Here is a 22,710-nt window from a genome sequence, read left to right on the forward strand (position 1 = left end):
AGCTACAATATAGACAACATGCGAAACATTGTGATCCACAAAAGTCCTAAACCAGGTCTCTTCACAGATTGATTGCAATCTCTACTATATTCTTTTGAAAGTAAAATGGAATAGGTTTGGTAGTTCCAGGACAAACTCACAAATGTTACTTTTCTGGAAATGAACGGTTATTTGGTTGACGTTGTAACATAATATCAGATCAATAGCATAGATTCTAAAACACTCAACAGTTGAAAATAAAATAATTAGTGGCGCAAAAAAGTAGGACATCATGCCAAAAATACTGATCAAACAGTAGTTTAAATAGAGCTGAAATTAAACACATCTTTTGTAAGTACTTGTAGGCATTATTTAGAATATGTCATCATTAAAAATCTTTATAATACCTTGAACCTCTTGTTGATTTTGACGTCAATTTGTCAGCATTGCGTAAACTTTAATAACTCTCGGAAGCTTAATTTGACGTGTTTACACGATCATGAGAATATGCAATAATATCGTTAACGGGTAATCACGTCACGTATAATTACGTCATAATGTCATTAAACTCTACATAACCTAAAAATAATTTTATACGGTGTTTGTGAATACAGACTAGAAGCTGAAAGTGAGGTGTTCGGATGTTTGTTTAAATTTAACAATGATACGTCCAAACAACGTCTGTATTGTTTGAAAACAAATAGTTTGTGTGGTTAAGAAATTGCAGTTATTTCCACTTCGAATAACAGTTCGACGTATGTGTTACATGTGTTTTTCAAAGGTGCAACGTTATTTGTCTTAGTAAAAGGAAACGTTTTAAAATAATGAAAGAAATGAAAAACAAGCTTTATAAACATTTAAGAAACATATACGTACATCATAATTGTAGTTCCAGTCAAATATTTTAAGAGTAATAAAGACATTGATGTGGTTATTCGCTGATTAAAGCAGGAAACCGCCTCCAGTAATCGAAAATCATATCAAATACTATTAATCTGGAAACTTATTAAGGTTTTTATAAATTACAAAATTGAACGAATTTCTTCACTTTAAAACAGAACTTATCTGCCTAACAATAAAGATGATAATTTATTCATATCTGCCATCTAAATCAAGTGACAAATAACATTGACATATAACTGGCATCTATCACCTGACGCGTCACGGAGTGGATGACCTCTATCATATGACACACGCTTTACGTAACGAGTGGTGGGCGTGATAGTCATATATTTAAATATTAATTATCATATGACGTAGAAATTATCACAAATCAATTGTACCAATGTGTCTCTTTGCTCTTATCACGTGGAGTGATAATACGCATTACATTGAACCCTTTCTTTGTTCGCTAAAAGTATAATGTTTGATATTGATTTATGAAATTAGGACTAATTTAGTTGTTTGTAAGAAAATAGTAACATATCTGGACACGTGAAATACTCCTAAAGGTTATATAAAATTCTTAACATTACTTATTATTTTGGTGCTGTGTCCGGGCATCAAATTTGTATCTCATCCATACTGAGCAAAACAGCACTACGGTTCTTCGAAATCTACTGTGTTTAAAACCACAGGAAATTGGGAATTATATATAAAAGTTTAGACGTACGTACGCACATAATTAAATGATTAATATCACTCCTATCACAACTCTGATAATGCAATTATGGCTGATATAGTCTATATAAACAGGAAAGATAGTGATAATCCTCTAATCTTATTGTTATTTGTTATGAGACTATTTATATATATTGTTTTAATTTAAAATTAAAATTGTTAGAAAGTTTATTTTTATATATGTTTTTAAATAATTAAATGTCAAGTCATACGTGTACTAATAATAACAATGTCTATAATAAATTATTTAAAAAGATCATCTAAGTTACTTTATAAAGATTATTCATTAAAAATAATTAAATGAAATAACGTTCATACGTTGTCATCATCGAATACTCAATTCTACCCAAGACGGCCAAATAAATTAAAACCTAAACAGACATTTCTAATCATATATTTGGTAATAAAATTAAATATGATTTTATATTTTGAGGTATTTCAATTTTCATGCCAGACAAGTTGTAATTCAGTTCAAATAATGCAGAGGTCACGAACGTGAGCAGGTGGCGTCCATACCAACGTGTAATGACGTCGTTTGTTTGAGTAAGGCGTTCTGTTTTCTGTTATTCTCTTTGATAAATGTTTGCGATTTTTTTATTTAGTTCACATAATACAGGAGTTACAAACGCGAGCAGGCTGTACTGACGCGTCATGACGTTATGTGTTTGGACACGATTTTCTTTTCTCTATTCATTTTGATAAAGTATGCAATAATTTAATCCTTTGCATTTGAACTGTCAAATACTTACTTAATAAAATTAAATAGCTATAAATTCATAATCTGAGGTGACAACAATTTATTTCAGACAACAACAACAGATTATATATAAAATAGTTCAGATAAACATCTGAAACAATAAAGGAAAACTAACGTAATTTTCCTTGTATCATCTCATATCCTTAGTCCACATAGAGATTACCTGATTGATGTATTTTTTTACCCGGTAATGGTCATGTGCAGCATTATCGTAATGTATAATCTGCTTGGATAAGTTGTGTTGTTTTGGATTGGAACCAGTAATTCTTGTATACGAGAATGAAGAACATCCTCAAAGGGATTTCAAGTATATTGCAACTATGCGAATGTTTTATTGTCTCAATTCTTTTCCCGTTTTAATTATGAGTCGTCGAAGACTCTTAAGTTAAGGGTCAAATGAAAACAGAAAGATGAAAACCCCTTTAAATATTTAATTATAAATGCCACTAAATAATATGAGTGAGGAAATCTGCTGTAAGTAGTATATTTTGTATCCGCCCGGAAAGCGACCACTGTACACAAGGTGTTAAAACCAGCCATAGTGGGCCACGTTAGCGTGCGGCGTCCCAGGATCAGCCAGTGTATATCCTGTTCCAACAGGCCAACATAATTATGTCGCCTTCCGAGAGATAATCAATTCTCGTCAGTCGAAATTCTATTAGACTTTCCACTTACCATCAGGTGCAGTGAGTTTACATTGCCATGATCGAATAAAAAAAATTAAGATATGTTGAAAGAGAATATAAATCTCAAATACATTTGAATTAATATACGGGGTAATTTTTATCCTGAAAATGAGGAATTGCTTTTAAATTTCGTGTAAGTATTTTGGAAGGCAGAGTCGCTTTTCAAAACTAATAGTATATTTATATGGACTAATATATTATTAAATCAAATTATCTATTGCGGACTATAAAAGCTGGGATTAACATAAGTACTTAAAGTCGATAATAAATCGGTGGATTATTTGATTCATTTGCCCTTATCATTATAAATGTCTTTTCGAAATTACTTTAACCATTTCTCTATGTTTTCATGAAATACTATATTTCTTTATAGAAAAAGGAAAACAGGCTGCACGTTGTGTTGCCATACATATTTTCCTTAGATATAAATAAATTAATTTAATTCACTTCATTACGCCAATTAGAGGCATGCTCATCTAACCTTGTAGATAACCTCTTGGTCTGATAGCTTTGTCGCCGAGGTGAAGCAATGTCATAGAATGGACGATTCCGCGGCACGCGAGCGGCAGGAAATCGCAAATCTCGGTTCAAAGAGCACTAGAAATCGCATGACGGTCGGTAAAGGCGAAATGTCTACAATACATTGGGAACCTAAAAATCATACTGTCATATTCAACGTCCATTAATAGTCCTCATCACCAATAAACGCTATTTATAAGTGTTTTGGGAACTCAGTATTTTGTCACATTCTTCCTTACTGCTTTGAGAGATATTTTATTATTAACTGGTAGGTAACTGTTATTCAATCTTCGATCATTCCGTAGAAGGACTGAATTTAATAAGGTTTGTTTGCCCACAGTATAGCGACGCGCACCTCGCAACCCTACCACGTGGCCCTGGCCATCCTGGTGCTACTGGCGTGGCTAAGCCGGCCTGGCTCCGCGTCCAACCTTCGCGGCTGGCGCGCCCTATACGTAACCGCCGTCGCCACGCATTTAGGCGCTCAGATTTGGATGACGCTTGTTTCTGGTAAGTACTTCATCAACAAGGGGTAATATTATAACATAGTTCGTTAATCATATGCCATGGGACCTAACATTGGAGGCCGCGTATTATAACACCACAATGATTTTTAGCCTCCGACGCAAAAGAAAGGTGTTGAGTTCCTCATTCTGAATTATGAGCCTTTCGTCTTATTAGCTTAGACAGTAGGTAGTGGCTGGTTATAAACAGTACTCAAAACTTAGAATTACAAATTAGTGCACAGCACTTCACTGCACACACTCATGTCTTTATCCCTGAAGGGGCAAAGAGCGGCGCCACCGGTGCACCCACTTTCCGTCCTCTTTTTATTGTGCTTTAATTGATACCTAAGCGCCTTATTATACTTATATCCTCAAACCACAACACAATGATAACTTAGCAACAGTAATAGACAAAATTGTATCATTTTTTATTTATTTATTTGAAATAAGGTACACCAACATCACTACATTTTACATCATAGAACATAATAAAACAATAAGGTACAGCATTTGATATGTATGCTACTAATAAATGAACACCGCATTTACCACTAAAAATATATCTAATTAAAATTTAAAACATAATAATGAGAAGGATCTTTAAAAAAACTGTTGCCCAGATATTGCTATCAAGGTGTTTACAAGGTCGTTATGCTGACCGAAACGGGTCAAACCAATTGTACCAATGATTGGTTATGCAACGCTTACTGTGCTGACAAATATTTAGACCACAGCTTCTTAACCTTTTAGTCATGAGGAATCATTTGACAAAATTAATGCCATGCCATAAACTACCCAGTTAGTTTATCAGTTTGGAGGTAATATACAGTATCTAAATATAAATAAATCAAGAATTGTTCTATGCAGCTATAAGTACATAAAGTTATTGAAAGCACGCATTCAATGTAATATCGAGACTCTGGTCTAGATTTTAGACTCTTTGAAATGTTTCTATCGTCTATATTCAATGTCTGTTTTGGCATCGTGTAAGGATGGCGATTATTTGCTAGTTATTGATTATTAGTTGTAACACTTTGAATAAATAATAATATTTATTTATCATATAGGAAGTAGGATATTAATTATTCAATAAACTTGAAATATACATAAAATATGCCTGTTTGTAATGTACTATGTTAACTAACACCGGAAATCGACTCGGAACAAACAGGCGAAGTATTTCACTGAGTTTTTCATAAATAAAATTTAATAAGAAGAAATATCCAATAGATATAAAATTTTAATCATACACCTAAGTGCTGAAATAAACTAAAAAGGAAGCACATTACTTTATCCCAAACGATATCGCCAGCTATTTACATTTTAGTACACGCTATAAACTTATTAATTATCATAAATCAAGTTTACTACACAATACATTCTATGGAAGGGCTGCGGGCGGTAGACAATTTTATCTATAGTTTAGACTGGTTTAATTAACAAAGTAGAAAGTGAAAACCGATTCAAAATTAGAAATAATAATACTTTGGTGATTCCCAATAGTAATTGACTTGTCGATTCAATTATTTTCCTCAAATAAGAAACAAATTCATAACTTCTAGAATCTACCGGCACGCGTACCTATCTACGTACTATATTGGATCCTAAGCGATATGAAGAAGCAATTAAACAAGCCGGCGTATTTGTAACGACCGTTAAAAGATATCGTGACTACAATATTCTTAGACTACGCTACCCTTAAGGATTGTAGTCGTTTTGTCGTACCTAATTACTTGCGCAAAATTCTCCGACATAGGTGGTAAGGATTACAAATCACTTGCCTATTTATACGAGGTCATTAACCAACGTTTCAATAATAAGAGTCATATCTGCTTCGGAAAATTTTCAACACAGTCACGTTCCGTTCTAGGAAACTTTCCTAATACAGGAATGCGTCAAAACATGACCAAACTGTACTAATGTTTTGATAAAGCTGAGAAAGGTAAAGATTGATATCTCATTAGAAATGCACGGATAAAAACAGTTGTACTTTTAAGGAAGTGTCAGTCAGTTTGTTTTGGGCCACGTGAATGCAACTTTGTTCGTCTGCCATCTATATAAAATGGCACCAAATTTATTTGTCATTTCATGGATAATTTTTAATTGAAGCAACTTTAAATGCATTATATAAAAATTTAAGAATTAACTTAGAATAGCGAAGCTATATGAAGTCTATTAACCATATTTTATTTCTAAAATATACATAAAAAATCCTATAGAACATGTAGAATTACATAATAATAATTAGCACGTAAATAAACCTTAATATTTTGGGCACAATACCCGATAAATCATATATTAAACCCTGAAGGCATTTAAAAGTAGATTTTAAATACAAATGTTGCATTCATGGCCTTTACCTGAGGAGAACTGAATAATAAATTTATTACTTGCTCCACGCTTTATAATTATATTTATCCTTTGAATGTAAGCGTCAAGTTAATTTTTGTTTATTATAGCTTCGTGATTTTCTTACACAAATCATGATCGCGTATCCGCTTATTTATGTGAAAATCCCATTGAGTAGAGACCACCCCTTTGTCTATTTCTTTCCAAGGAAAAGTATTTTTGTAATATTATCGAAATGTTATTGAAGCCAATATAATTAGGCGCTAAAAGGTTTTGTGACGCTTGCTTACTTTTTGAATAATTTCAAAACTCATGTGGTGCTACTGTTAATGTGCTAGCGAAGTTTACCATAAAATTTTCTCATCTCGTCATCAATTGTATAAAAATGACACGTAATATTAACACAAATCCAACGAAATATAGTTATGGCACAAGTTATGGCTTCTTGTGATTCGGCCGCACTTTTTGCACAAGCGTAAATGATATCTGATGCTTTCTTCATGTGAAAATAATGATGTAATTCTCGAAATGGATAAAAGTATTCGAAGCACTGTGGGAGCTAATTTCCAGTTTCACAACTCCGGAACGACTTTTTATAAAGTATAATTAATCTTCGACTGTAATTACATGTTAAAATCAATTAAATATATATTTTAAACATAAATTGTATATTGCGGTGATTTTTATATCTTGCTATTATTGCTGTGGGTAATTTCATTCACGAAGACGCGCACCACCACTTTTTGAGCGAAGTGTCGCGGGGTAAAGGGCTAACCCAAACACTTTCCCTCACGCTATTTATCGTAGTGTGCGTGTGTACGTATGCTGCTCGCGCACACTGTAAGAGATTAGGGCAAGTAGAGGGGCGCGTCTTCGTGAATGAAATGATCTATACTTCAAAATACATGTTTGAAATATTTATCACACTAAGAGTGTAGTCGATTATATTACATGATACAAGCATCATATAAACTTATAAATAATTGTTAATTAGATATAATCCAGGCACGAGCTATGCACCAGTGCACTTCAAACATTTTTTTAAGCCGTATAAGAAGATACATACTGTTTGCAAAAACAAACTTGATAAAATCAAATCATAATTTTAAAACAAAAAATATTAAATAACCTAACAACTGCATTATACATAATTTTCCCTTTTTTTCCGACCACCCATGTCATAATAACAAAGTGGCAATTATGATAATTATTTACAAAACAAAAACTGTGTAAACATGACTGGAAGAATAAAAAACAAACCTGATTTATGAAATATTTTAAACAATACGTATAAAAAACGGTTACTGAACAATAAAATGAAATTTACTTAATTTATGTTTTGTAATAACAAGAATATATACCTATTTATGATTTTTTATTATTTTATGGATATTCTATAAAAAAATCTGAAACAAAAGCGAAGCGGGCACGAAACCATCGTCCATAGATTTATAGCATCATAGATACTTTAAAACTCTTTATAATAGTTTTCGAACAATAATTTTATCCCAATTTGAATTACCTACACGCGAATTCTGCGCAAAGCGGAACGTTGCAATAATTACGTAATGAAAAAGTATTTGAAGATCGCGAGTTCATTTCGAACACGCTAATTATAATTTTCCTTGAAACCATATTCGATTCTCATGAAATTTACTTTTACCATATCCTCAATTAAAGTACCTTTGTGATGTTACATGATTTTATTGTTTCCAAATTGGCTACCTCAACTACCAGTAAATTCAATTTACAAACCCTTGACAGGCTATCAATAATCATTATTGCTTCGTCTCATATGCTATGCCCGAACAATATAATTGATCCGAAGTCATTAACCTAATCTTAATAATTTGTATGTCATTCAGCACGTCTGAGTAGCTCCTAAAAGTAATTTATTGAAGATATCAGTGTAAATTTCTAGTAAACAAATATCTAATGCAAATAGTTTTTTGTACTTGTACTTTTGTAGGCAAAGTGACCTCTCTGCACCTGATGGTAAGTGGAGTGGAGTCCAATAGAATGTCGACTGACGAGAGATGATTACCCCTCGACAGTCGACACAATTATGCCGGCCTGTTAGTCACGGATAGAAACAGACTGATCCCGGAACGCGACACACTTACGTGGGCCACTATAGCGGGTTTCAACATCTTGTGTACGGTGGTCACTATACGCGCGGATATAAAATATATCCTACCACGAGCATCAGTCGGACTATAAGTGACTTCACTTCGGTTCGCCATACAATCATAGATATTATTTGTTTTGTAAAATGACCAAACCGCGACAATAGGTAAAATAAACGTTACAATCACCTGACTATAATTTATTTAGAAGGCGTAATATTTCCCAGAAATTATACCATCTCGACATTAGCAACGAATCTGAGTGATAAACATTAATATGGCTATTCATGGCCAGTATCGCGTTTATTGAAAATAATCGAATGTGACAAATAAAGAGGTATGAAAAGGTGGTCCGCGAATAAAAAAAAAGTATAAAATAAAGTGAGTGTCCGAAATTGCGGAATCAATACAAGATAATGCATAAAATTACTTTAATGCATTGAAAGTCGCCTTTGGACATTTTTACATATTTTAATTATACTGCTGTTATTGAGTCAGGATCAGCGTAATGTCGATAAGTATCAAATAAAAGCAACAAAATTGTCAATACCATTTAAAAATTTTGAATTACAAAGTACTGCATGGGGCCATGCTCATCTGAGGTATTAGATATTTAAAAAACATCATGTTTCATAACAGATACTTATAACCTTTTTAGGACATCTTTCTAACGATTTTTTGGGCTTTCTAATTAATTTATCAATAGTTAAAATAGTGAAAATTTTTGTAATGTAAATGGCCTTTCAACATCCTTACAAAATTTCTTAACCCTACAAGTTGATTATCACCTTATGTAAACATTTAACTACATTTACCGAATCAATTAAGGTGGTAGCTCAAGGTCCATTTTCATACATTTTGTTTCGGCTTTAATCTGGGTAACTAAACAAGTATTGGCAAGTAAAGAATTTAAATTCACGTCTAGTTAGTGATTAGTTCTCGCAGTTGAAGAAAAATGTAAAAATAATTAATAATCATGGATATTTCTGCCTTTAAAATTTCGTCATATTAAATTTTAAAGGCCGAAATATCCATGATTATTAATTATTTTTTTTTCTTTTGCTAATCACTAACTACGTGAATTCTTTACTTGCCAATACTTGTTTAGTTACCCAGATTAAAGCCGAAACAAAATGTATGAAAATGGACCTTGAGCTACCACCTTAACATGTCAACTATAAAAACAAAAGATTATCGTGTAGAATAATCACACAATATAAGAATCAATGATATATCCCGGATGTTTGAGACCAATCATGAACCTCGAGGTGTTAGAAAAACGTTTGATGATTGATAAGCAGACTTGAATGTAGCCAGTTTCGACTAGGGCTATTAAATTGGCCTATTGATTTGGACAGCACAACTACCTTACAAAAATAATTGGTATCTTTTCTGTAGCAGTTACTGGCTTCTATAAAAACAAAATTGACAAATAATTATGCCAATTCTACTTATTAATTTGTAGAAAAACGAATATCCTTTTGTATATTTTCACCCTTCGCAACTGCCGATCGTACACGATGACACATCTTACCTAAAATTGCTCTAGCGATCAATTTGGCGGTGGAGTTCGTTCGCATTTGATTGGATGTAATGCATCCGCCGTGTAATCTCTGAAGGGTAACTCCTCTTCGCAGATTATTCACAATTGCCCTACGCGAATTGAATATGATTCACTTACCTTTTCCGGGTCTCTAAAATGTAAGCACAGCTAACCTGTGTGAGCTACTGAAAACATATCGAGGTAAACTAATTACTAGGTGTCGCAATGGGTTAAATTTCTTCCTTTTATGATAAGATGGTTATGCACTTCAATATTTTCTTTCATTAAGATTTTCTTGGCTTATACGAGGATCTTTATTATCCTCAACACGGCTACTTATATCCTCGTTTAATTACTTTAATTCAACAGGATCTTTATTGTATAAAGTAATTACTGCATTAGTAGACTGAATTTCTCATGTCTCAGGGTGACGAGCGCAGTGTAGTGCCGTGCAGTACTTAATTCAATGTTCTGTATAGTGTTACTACTGTTTATGAGCTGACCATGAGACGAGCGGCATCCTCGTCTCACCATTCACTGCAATTAACAATAAAAGAAATATATGTTTCTCCAGGTATCGTCCTTTACTTCTCGCTGCCCCGTCACGAGTTCGGGCGCGTGCAAACTGTCCTGTTCCCCGTGTACTACGCGTTCAACGCGACCGTCAGCCTGCTGGGACTCCTCGCCTACTTCAGAACTCAGTGCCTCACCAAGTTCGAGAACACTTCCTGGGTACAGGTGAGCACAAAATTCAAAACCTTCCACCATTTTGTATTTGAAATAGGACTATGATATTATTACTATTAAGGCTTACTGATCTGGAAATATAGCATATCCATATCTGTATATTGACGTGTATTCGAAAAAGTACAATATTTGTAAATGTTTAAAGTTGCTTTTTATACGTGTCTTATTAAAGCTATAATATTTACGTCAGAATAATGCAACACTAAACCTTTGCACGTCCGTTAATATTTTTATTACGTAACTTTTCGCTGATATTGCGCTTAAGGTCACGGTTTCACGTCCAATGAGCTGATAGGTATTCATTAATTTATAAATTATCCATAATATCGCCTTAAATTACAAATTAGTAGATCAGTAGGTACAGTAGGAAGAGTTTTATTATATTTACAATTGCCTACAACATTATAATGGCGTCGAAAGCTACTCAACATTAATGACGAGGTCATTTCACTGACAATTTACTGAAACTATTATCGCATTGCTAAAAAGCCCGTGGCATGGTAACGCCGCGCGGCGCTTGCAATCCGAATAAATAAACATAGCTAATGTAAGTTTCGCTTCTGTCCCTGCAAGCATAATGCATTAGTAAAAAATGTTAACGATAAAAACACCATGACAGATTTATTACTAAAAAAATAACAAAATTTTATGAAGAAAGTGATCGACGGAAATGTCGAAGCAACGGTGTTCGCCGATCGAATTCGTTTCGCTAAAGGCTTTGGCCTTAATCGAATTAATCGATATTCGATTAAAGACCAGTTACATTCACTACCTACTCGATAAAAAATAAACAAAATAATTCGATAACCGTAACAAACATGGCAATAAATCATTTAAATGTTAAAATATTTTTACATCTGGAACATGTTTTTTTATTCTTTTAATAATATGAAATAATGCTAATTGACAAAGTAAGAACTTTAAAACAACTTGCATGATTACTATCAAGCATGCTAATAGCTAACCTAGGCCTAATAACCAACATGGTCTTGAGCTGGTATTAACCATTATACCTTTATTTGGAGTAATAATTTGTAGTATTTAGGAATAATGTTCTCAGAATTACATTTGTTGCAACATTCGTAATAGAATACGAGTCATGATCACAAAGTTTTATTGATTGAAATAATATAAATTAAATGTTTGAACCAAGTTAACCAAAAATAGCGGCATAGAATTTACAGAATTCTAACTTACTTATGATTAATTAACAGTAGAAAAAATTATAACAATAGTAAAGAAATATAATAAACTTTATTTTAATGTTCCAATTTGGATTTTTATCCAGCTAAATACGTTCTTTGAGTACTGTGGACTTCTATTTACGACTCATCTAAAATAAAGTAAATTGCAACAAAAAATCGATTACAATAATGCAATAAGTAGTACATTGAGCTGATAACGTATGGGTAAAGTCTAAAGTTTCAACTTTGTCATTGCGCGAACTTTGCACGGCGTATAATGGATTACCTATATCAATTTTTAAACCGAATGAAACTGTTATCGACATTGCCATTATCGCCACGTGTCATGTACAAACAACTTAAGAAAATCTATAAGTATGGGTATGATTCAGGTTTTGAAATAGCCTGTTAACATATTAAAATTTCTATTTTTTACGTAAACTTAGTATAGATTATTATTTTACTAATGTTTGTCTTCGTCTAATTGTATATGCCTTATTCTTGCTAAGTTTAAGTCCTCGAAGCAGTGTATTGCGTAAAAACTTCCAGATGCATACACATTAATAACAATACAATAATTCTATATACCTACGCCATAAGTCCTGCAAGCTTCAAAATTTGCAGAAGACAACTCGCTATGATTGTTTACATTGTAAAAATGCGGAACTCACAATCTGCAAGATTTCTTCCTAATCTAAGCCTAATTAAAATTAAAGCTAATTAAATTTTAAAAGCAACTTGTTTTGCGCTACTAAACCTGAGAATGTTGTAATCTCTACTTCAAACAATAATTACATTCATTCTATAAATAACTAAAGGCATTAACATGCGTGCAAGTCATTAACATATGCGGAAAAGATATCCTTTTATCTATTCCCAAGGTCTTTGATGATTGTAGGTCAGTAACATCAGTTGAAGCTGGAACATGATATTGATTAATGATACATGAATCATGTAAAAATTACTTACGAGTATAACGGTTAATCTATACAACTAAAATTAACTACAGGTTCAAAGGAGCGCAGTAAATACTTTAGAATCTGATAAACTATGATTGCATAAATTGAAGACTAACTTTTCGATATATTTTGACATATAATTGCTTCCTTGTAGAGAAATTATGTGACGGCAGATTTGAAGAGGGTAATTGAATGACATTTTGATAGCCTCTTCAATATATTTATCGTCTTAACCTTCTTTCTAAATGGATCCTTCACCCACTTTGCTTTTAACCTTGTTTAGACTACACTCAGTGGACCTAGAAGGAATAGTGTAAATCTGATTCAGTGTTTATCTTCAAAATAGTGTTACTAAGAAAGGATAAGATATAATGCAGATAAAGTTAACGTGTTGTCGAGAACTACACTTCTAAGAAATAGTTGCGAAAGTTCCAAGAGCCATTATACAATGCAGCCAATAAGATATTGATGAAATACATCTTATAGATCTTCCTTCACATTCCTCCATTCCAAATACAGAACTAACGCACTGAATAACGATTAAATGAACTAGAATTGTAGTTGCAATAGCAATCGGTTACGCAGAACCAAAAAAAAATACAAAACTAAGCTAGAATATTCATTACAAATAACAACAATGTGTAGCTCATAACGATGATTAAAGCCGACATTTTACAGACAACACTCATGTTATAAACTTAGTAGAAAATAACCAATTATTTGCTAATTGTAACTGAATAGAGAGGTGCGTGCAACCTTGGGACTGTTTGTACAGACAGGGTTGCCATATTACAAAACAAGGTTTCCCATATTACATACATTAATCATATTATTATAATGTAATAATGAGTATCTAATAAAATGTGGAAACAATTTCAAGGTAGCAAGTAAATTTGCAATGAATACATCTAATGGTAATTATTGAAGTGTTGAGGTCATGTATTAAATATAAGTTTAAATATTATTCGCGAGGAAGATATACGTGACCATGTAAAGGTCGAATCTAAATATTTGTTTTAAAATACACAATAATAAACTTATTTCATGTTTACTTGGAGGACACGGCAGTATTCACAATTTAAGCAATCATTATTTAATTGTATTCAAATGTCATTTTTTGCACATTTAAAGGTGATTTATAATTCGTTTTAACTCGTTTCGTTAATGGTATTTATTACTAAAAAAACGATTTATAATGTACATGAAAATATGTCTTTGAATTACACACATACGCAATTATTATTTCAATAACAAAATTGACATTAATGTCGATTAAGGTGGTAGCTCAAGGTCCATTTTCATACATTTTGTTTCGGCTTTAATCTGGGTAACTAAACAAGTATTGGCAAGTAAAGAATTTAAATTCACGTCTAGTTAGTGATTAGTTCTCGCAGTTGAAAGAAAAACGTAAAAATAATTAATAATCATGGATATTTCGGCCTTTAAAATTTAATATGACGAAATTTTAAAGGCCGAAATATCCATGATTATTAATTATTGTTAGCTTTGACCTTCTAAAAAGCATTAGCCCTTTAAATGATATTTAAATTTGCATAATATACATTACACAGGTACCATTGACATTTCTGCCAGCCCTAGACAGTAATTAAACATTGCTCAATACAACAGATAAGTGACAGTCGCCTTTTAATCCGAGATAAAGACAAGGTTTGCGGCAAAGGTCACATTAACTGGTCCACTATAACTCTGGAAATATTCCAGGAATCGGAAGTGGAACTAACCTGCGCGAATTATTAACTGGCAACACTTATGAAAGTGGCTAGCTCAAGGGCACAACTCTATAATCTATTGTTCCTTCCGAGAGCTAGATTTGCTAATTTATATAAGCTGATTGATAGCTTTGGCGCTTGTAGATTCGTGACAAAGCAACCTTAGGAACATACGGCAACTTTGTTATAGTTGGTTACAGTAAAAAAGAATAAATTTATTAAAATATTGGGATTACACACATTAACTGGCCTAATTGTAAACGACAATATTTTCCACACATTTTTAAAGAATCCTCATTGTTATTCGATTCATTACTTAATGCTCGCACTAGCTAGCCGAGTTCCGAGTAATTTAGTAACTAAACGTGCCGGAATGCAAAAAGTCGATTAATTTTGTAATTAGAAGCTACGTTTATTTATGATAGTTTGTTTTTGCCGATTTAGTAACAGCTGCAGTGCTATTGATCAAATTACAACTTAATGAGTTGTGAGATGGCAGAAGAAACGCATATCCCAATTTGAAACATAGTTCCGCTTCTCATTTTACATTTTTTAAAATATTAAGTAGAGTTTTCGGCATTCGTTATCCGTACTTAACGTTTAGCGTGACAAAATTATTTAAAAAACGGAAGATAACGGATTATTTTAATATCGGAAAGGCAACCCAAAATTTATAGGGTCTGAACCTCTCAGACTTATCCTACTTATAAACAAACGGAAGTGGAATGAATACATTCTGTGTTTGCATACGAAATCTAAAATCCGGAAACAGTGTACTTTTTGAACTTCCCCACTGAGACACAACCATATTTTGATAGATGCTATTAAGCCTAAATTCCCCTGGCAATTATTCTCATAATCTTCCGCTTCTATTAAGCTGTATGTATTGCGTTGCAGTTAGCCCTGCTGCTAGCCGTATTCAGCATCGAGTCGTACGTGCGGCTCCGGCTGGTGCGGCCTATGCTGCGCGCCAAGCATGTCAAAACACAAATGGAAGAGGCAGCGGGGGGTGGCCAAGAAGTGAGTATTATATTGAATAATATAAATACCTTTATTTATAACATATTTCAGCAAATCAAAATCTTCACATAATATGTACATTGCTATCGTTCAATTTTTTTTTATTTGCAAAGGAATGAACAGACTGACTAGCAAAGGAGGGTAATGATACAGAAATAAATTTTCAGATGTTTGATGTTGTAGGCATACACATTGAATTCAAGAGAATCCATATTATCATGTCTTCGTAAGCAATAGAGGGCATATATCATTTTTGCGTACTCCCCAATCTGAGTGTATAGTAGAACGGAACGTGTTCAGTTAATAATGTAATTACCTGCACGCTACGTACCGGTGCTTGTAGTAATTAATTTGTAATTATCGAGAGAGTCTACCGCGTCGACTTCTACACGTGCTTCGTCAGTAATATTTCCATCGGAACTATTTAAATGTTGGAATAACATATCCAAAAAGGGAATTGGCACGGATGGTAATGAGTGTGTGTTTAAATATTATGACGATCAGTGACATGCGATCTCTAACGATTGTTGGAATAATAAAGAATAATATTGACGTGTCTGCAATTATATTTATTGATGCAACCATGCAAATGCATGCGAAAGTTGTCGAAACGAGCAGGTTCAATGCCCTTGAACGATAGTTGCCATCCAAATAAATACAAAATATATCCCTCCGTCCATAAATAAGTTCCAAAAGATATTTAACAACAATAATAATCAGATATGTGTTAAGAACATCAATTACATAAGTGAATGACTCCATTTAGTTCCAATTTCTTGGCTCCTCGCTTTTGGATAACTTCCAAAGTGTACTCAAAGAGTTGTCCCTCAAACTGTCCGTCGTTGCAAATAACAGTTATTAGTCATTGCCTCACGTGATAGAGACGAAAATACATTGACAGTTAGATCAAATACAGTTAAGTATACTTTTCTAAGGAAAGTATAAAAATGTTTACTAAAACTGGGTCATGTAATGACACAAAACCATAAAATGATTTTGTTGAATTAATCGCAAAGATATGAACATAAGAAAATAATTAAAGTAATAATTCAAAAATAAAATTATTTTTATATTAGTCTCTAATGTGTTTTGTTCTACCGTGGTGGTATTATTTTCATCGATTTACTTTATTTAGAGTGAAATATAAATGGTGATAGCGTACCTATTATAAACAGTATTTGATTATGAATAACAATTATTACAAAACAAAAAATACATTTATGGTCCTCTATTATTACCAAGTAAACCTTTGCAGTAAAATTACAAATAAATATATTTTATTAACTGCAAGAATGTAATGGAATTGCTACGATATTGAATGTTGTAATGGTAATGCAAATGGTAATGTTTTTATGAGCTATTGTGGAAAATAGTGTTTTCATAAAAACCTTCTAAAAATAATTTTGTACCTAGAATTACAAAGTAACAACTTATTATTCTATTAGTGGTGTTATATTACCTTGAAAACTTACATTACCAAGAGCAAGTAGAACATTAATGGAAAATATTCCACATGAAAGCATTAACACGGAATTTCTATTTGGAAAGACAGGTGGTTTATCTCGAAAAGTTATGCCAAATCTTCACAATAACCAATTGAATACTCATTTTAGAATTTAGATGAATCGTGTCATACTAAAATAATCGTTTAAAAATTTGCATATCACGTAAAAACGGCTGAACGGATTTCGACGTATTTATATTAAGCAGATCTCCAAACAAAAATCCAAAAATATTTGTAAATAAAAAGAAAATATTCTGACGGGGTCGCGCGCAGAACTCAGTAATTACAGATAATGAGCCTACTGCGCAGTATAATTGAACTTCAATTAGAAAATTCAACAGGTGGAAACTAGTAAATTGTCCAGTAACAGTTACAGAGTGTTACACAATAGCGCACCTGTGGCCTTCGTGCATTGTCTTCAATGATTCACTGATCGATGTATATTCGTAGTAAACGATGCGAACAACATGACCTATCTATACTTAGAACACTAGTTATACAATGCATTATAGGAGATAAATAGTTTTGTAGAATAATCTAGAAATATAATAACTTTTTTACAGAAAAGCCGCGCCAAATGAATGGGTATAGTCAAAATTAAATTCAATTGATAATTATGCAGTTGATTGCTTTTGTGTTGTAATGCAGTCTGCAACTGCAGGGCGATCTAACTGCCGATACATTAAACAATTTAACTAAAGAAACGTTATACAGTTCATTCATAAACATAATATTTATTATAATCTGTTGGTAAATAAAAAGGTAGTAAGTAATATTCAGAACAAAAAAGTTCTACCGATTTAGATTAATACTTTTTATAATTGGATTTAGGCAGGGTAGTAACAAAACTATTTTTAGTCCTTTGTGGTTTGGCGGAATTACATGTAGAAGCCATTAAAACGGAACAATAAGCGACAGAATATCAGACGTCCTTCGTGATGCTGATTGGATATCGTTAGGTCATGAACCGGATTCGTAACTGCCAAGCGTTTGCTCCTAAAAATAAATTAGTAATTCCCGGTATAGAGGTCAAAATTTTAGCTTAAAATAATTCTTTAACGGGCATGGATGCAGGGATATGCTGAGAATGGAAATTTTGGCTTGATGAATAGTCATTAAAAAAGGTTTCTTGAATGACGGCTCGAGTATTTCTCTCTCTTATATAATACTTCTAATGTCTTTAAGAATTCAAGTGTCTGAGATATTTAACGTATCGAAATGCAGATTGAAATGGAATTCTTAATTTTAAACGTCTTTTAACTATGATAACTGCAAATCCAAGGCCGTTACATTGAGTATATTTTTACCGCTTTCAATTCGATTCAAACGTTGCAACTGCATTAAACAAACATTGTAACCAAAGTAAATAACATGACGAGGGTTAATTTACAACTTTCTTTAAAAATCTCGTTAAACTTGAAGGCATTTTATTGCATACTTGGTAACTTGATTAACATAGTTTTTATAATTACTGAATGGAATTCTTTATTTTTACCTTATTTGGATTTAAATGACTTACGCCTCGATGGCGTAGTGGTATTACGTTAAGATTACAGTACTGAAGACTCGGGTTCGTTCCGGATGGAGCAAAATTAAATTGGGTTTTTTTACACAGTATCAGCCTGGAGTCCGAAATATGTGTACGATATGTCGATAGGCTAATCTCCTATCACATCATGGGACGGAATACACACAGCGGAAAGTGGGTGCGCTAGTTACGTTTCTGCTTGCCCTTTTGGAGATAAAAGACCTGTGTGTGCGGATTACTAGTCTCTGGGTTTCATGTCTTTAAGCGTCACTCCTTCAACCAATTCCTTTTAAAGATGATTAAGTACCTCGTTCGTTTTCAATCAGTTTTATTATAGCATTAGAGAAGCAAATGTGCAATAAAACTATTACTTACATGTTTATTATAATCACATCCATCCCTGAATAACGAGTATCATCATGGTAGAAGTTGTAAAATAGGGAGGAAAATATTATGTAAAAAGTTGCATAAGCGTGTTTAACGCAACAATAAAACTGATGTTTCATTTGATAGAAAGCAATGTTTTAATAAATTATTTCTGTAGACACCACCACCTAAAAGTTCCACAACGCCATTACATTTAAGAATATTAACTAATGATGTTTTCTCATTGTTCCAGGTCGGTCGTCTAATTCTAGGCGAGCTCGCTCACTGCCCGCGCTACCTCCGCGTGCTGAAAACCTTCCGCACCTACCACTCGTCTATAGCGATGGGCACCATGATCTCGCTCGGCTGCTCGCTATACTCCACCATGATCCTGGTCGACTCCATGTGCCAATAGGCGAACGGGCTGGAAGTGTTGGGTTTAGAATCAGCAGACAGTCGAATACTATCGAATAAGTTTACCCCGAAGTAATGTTAAACAATGTACTGAAACTTAGAATTTTGTAAAGTATTTTTCAATAGAACTTGCAGAAAATTGAATTATTCTTTTTTACTATGTAGTTCAGCATTGTTTTAGGAAGCGAAATATTCGTTTCATCGTGAACTGTATAAAAAATTATACCTATTTACATAATATAATTATTTCTGTAAGTTGTATTGAAAAATGCTGCAATTCCATAATATAAATTTGAAAACAGGTTAGGTATAAATTGAGTTTGTATCTGTAACTAAAAAATCCTTGAGTGAATTCCCGTGTAAATCCCATATTATAGTAAGCTAATAATACTGCCAAAACCTGTTCCATTGACTTTGAATTCACGCCAATGTCAGGAATTTTAATATGGAATCCATCGACACGCCTCTATTTTGGTCGATGTCGTTGTTCTGTCAAAAGATAATTTACTAAAATTTTGCTCCGTTTGTACTATTTTTTATAATCATGACCCGACTAAGGGAATTTCATGCTTATATCGCAGTCCAAATAAAGAGTGCCTAACGATAAATTACGACTCAGGTCCGCAGAATAATGCCGATATGTCCTGGCTTGCCAAAGGTGTAGGTATCTTCTGCTGCCTAGCACTTCCTTTCAAATCAGGCTGTGAAGTCTGTTATTACGCTTTATTTAAGAAATGTATAGTATTATCAAATTAGTAAATTCGATTGACTTGACGGGTACAAATGGCTTGACGCGCTGGTCGCAGTTCCCGCGCGGAACAAACGAGTGTCATTATGAAAATTTAGTCGTTTAAGGTTAGGTTTTATTATTACAATTAACGATTAGGTGACTTTTAGACGATGTTGCTTATAAAGCATGAATAGATGTAATGGATACTTATGGAGGTGAAAGATTATTTCAATGATAAGTATTTGAAGTCAGATTTTTCTATAAAACCTAATCACAAATATGCACCTGTTTTTTTAAGAATATGCTGCTGCATATGCATTCGACATACTAATTGATCTTCTTCATACTTATAACATCATCGTCTAATTGAGGCCTAATATGTCAATTATAATTATTTTAAATTGTAAGTAGATGTACGTAAAGTGATGTTTGTTTTTGAAGCAAGATGACGACCGAGGTCGATTGCCGTTGCATGGCATGAAACAATAAGCTGTGAAAATTATGGGGAAATCTCAATTCCCCATGCATTTCTAAGTCTATTAGTTTTCTAGCGTACGATTGCTTCAGACACAAAATGGCATTTATTTATAAAGGTACAGTCACACAGCTGTGCAGGATATCGGTGATGGTGATACCGTTCTCTGTTATAATATCAAGCACGACTACGTTATAGAACAGTAGCAGATATTTCACGGACAAGTACGGTCCCCCGCCTACATGACTGTGTGACTAGACCTTTAGCCAACGCACTTACAGCCGTAGCTCGTGTGTAGCCGTCGGCCGCAGCCAGCCCATCGTTAAGCTGCTTGATGAAACTCGTTGTTTGCTCTCTAATTTCCTGCACTACTGCCATAGTGTTAGCTCTAAGTGTAGTTTTAAGCAATGTACAGGACTCTTGCCAACGTGTAACATCATTTATGCAAACTCCTTAAGCAGGAAGTTATGAGGCATGCAACTCTTTGTGTGTTCACACTCGCACGATTTGAGTAACGTGACCTGCGCTGCTCTGTCGATTTCCGTTTGAAATTTGACAGCGCAAATGGTTAACGCTAGATAAAGTTTGTTGTGATCACCGTGTTGTCTAGTCAGCAACGTTTACGACGCGTTCGTAAAATCGCAATGGATTTTTATTGTCGCGCTTGAAGTGTTTATGGAACCGCGGCTTAACGCGCCGTTTGAACACGATCATCGATTGACGTGTTGAAATGACGGTTTGAAGCCGCCTGGTCAAGCAGCTTAGGCCTTAATGGCTGAGGGTTCGTTATGTAATTAATTATGCTGTTACAGTAGCGACATTTATTGTAAAATTAAAGTTGGTATAGTATTATTGATAATTTCATATATTCGTAAATGATCTGAGTGTTTATGTGCAAAATTATTTATTTGAGATTTGGTGTGCGTGAGATAGAAAACTTTTAAATTGTAAAATATATATACATACAATAATGAAAATGCGTTATTTATTTACCTTTTTTACAACACAATAAGAAGTGTATTATATAATAATTAAGTACCTACCATAACTGCGATTACTTCAGTAGTAATAGCTTGTTTGAGACTACAATAGTAAAAGAACGTCAGCCTCCATTGCACAGCGCACAATAGCTGGCTATGAAGCAATTTACTCGTGTTCCATTCCCGGTACTTCTAAAATATTTGTTGTAGATCTATTATCCGCAATATTATGTCTGTAACGGATTAAAGGTAGGGGGACCGAAAGTCCCTTGCATTATATACTGAAACCCAGACTCAAGATTTGCTTCTTATTATTGAATCCGAACTGTATGTGTGACTAAGGGCCGTGTTTAAATATCTACTTATTTATTTTATTCTTAAAAAAACTTAGCTCTAAAAAAATCAAAAGTAATATTATGAATTGACTTAATAAAATATCCAGTAGGCGTATCTATTCTACTTACATCAAATCACAACAAATGCCACAAATAGGTACATAGGTACACCAATTTAAGTTTTCGAATATAGACTACCAGCTCATGTACATTTATTTCATGCACGGTATGAAAATCTCATTCAAAAATTACAAAAAGTAAAGTAGGTTTCATTTTTATTTCTTTCTTTGAATGACGAGACGAGTTTGCCGTTCGTCTGATGGTAAGCGATACGACCATAAACTATAAAAATACCATCCAACATCTTGAATTACAGAGTATTGTTTGGTATTCCACCGCCCTCACCATGATGAGACATGAGATGTTAAGTCTCATTATGTACGGTAGTTACTCTGGCTACAGTCTAACATATAAACCCAAACATATAAACACCGGTTTATAAAAATTACACCCTAAGAAATCGACGAAAAACCTATTTTGACCATTGCGAAAGATTGCGTGGTTAAAAACTTATCGTACGATTTGTAGCTTCTGTGATAAATCTATGCCTAGTAATAAAATAAACCAATTGGAGATCCCGAAGGTTCCGAGAA

At 33.4% G+C, this 22,710-nt stretch overlaps 1 protein-coding gene across 1 annotated transcript in view; it reads left to right on the forward strand.

Annotated features, from left to right (window-relative positions):
* The window catches only part of LOC115448167 (transmembrane protein 205), a 49,276-nt gene extending 27,557 nt beyond the window's left edge, over positions 1-21,719 (forward strand). Inside the window, exons 2-5 of the mRNA XM_030175513.2 lie at positions 3,902-4,071; positions 10,660-10,823; positions 15,603-15,725; positions 19,377-21,719. Of these exons, the coding sequence (XP_030031373.1) occupies positions 3,902-4,071; positions 10,660-10,823; positions 15,603-15,725; positions 19,377-19,538 (619 nt within the window). The 3' untranslated portion in view covers positions 19,539-21,719. The remainder of the gene's footprint in view (positions 1-3,901; positions 4,072-10,659; positions 10,824-15,602; positions 15,726-19,376) is intronic.
* The last annotated feature ends 991 nt before the right edge of the window (positions 21,720-22,710 follow it).

Source organism: Manduca sexta, chromosome 25 (genome assembly GCF_014839805.1).
Source record: "Manduca sexta isolate Smith_Timp_Sample1 chromosome 25, JHU_Msex_v1.0, whole genome shotgun sequence".
NCBI lineage: Eukaryota > Metazoa > Arthropoda > Insecta > Lepidoptera > Sphingidae > Manduca > Manduca sexta.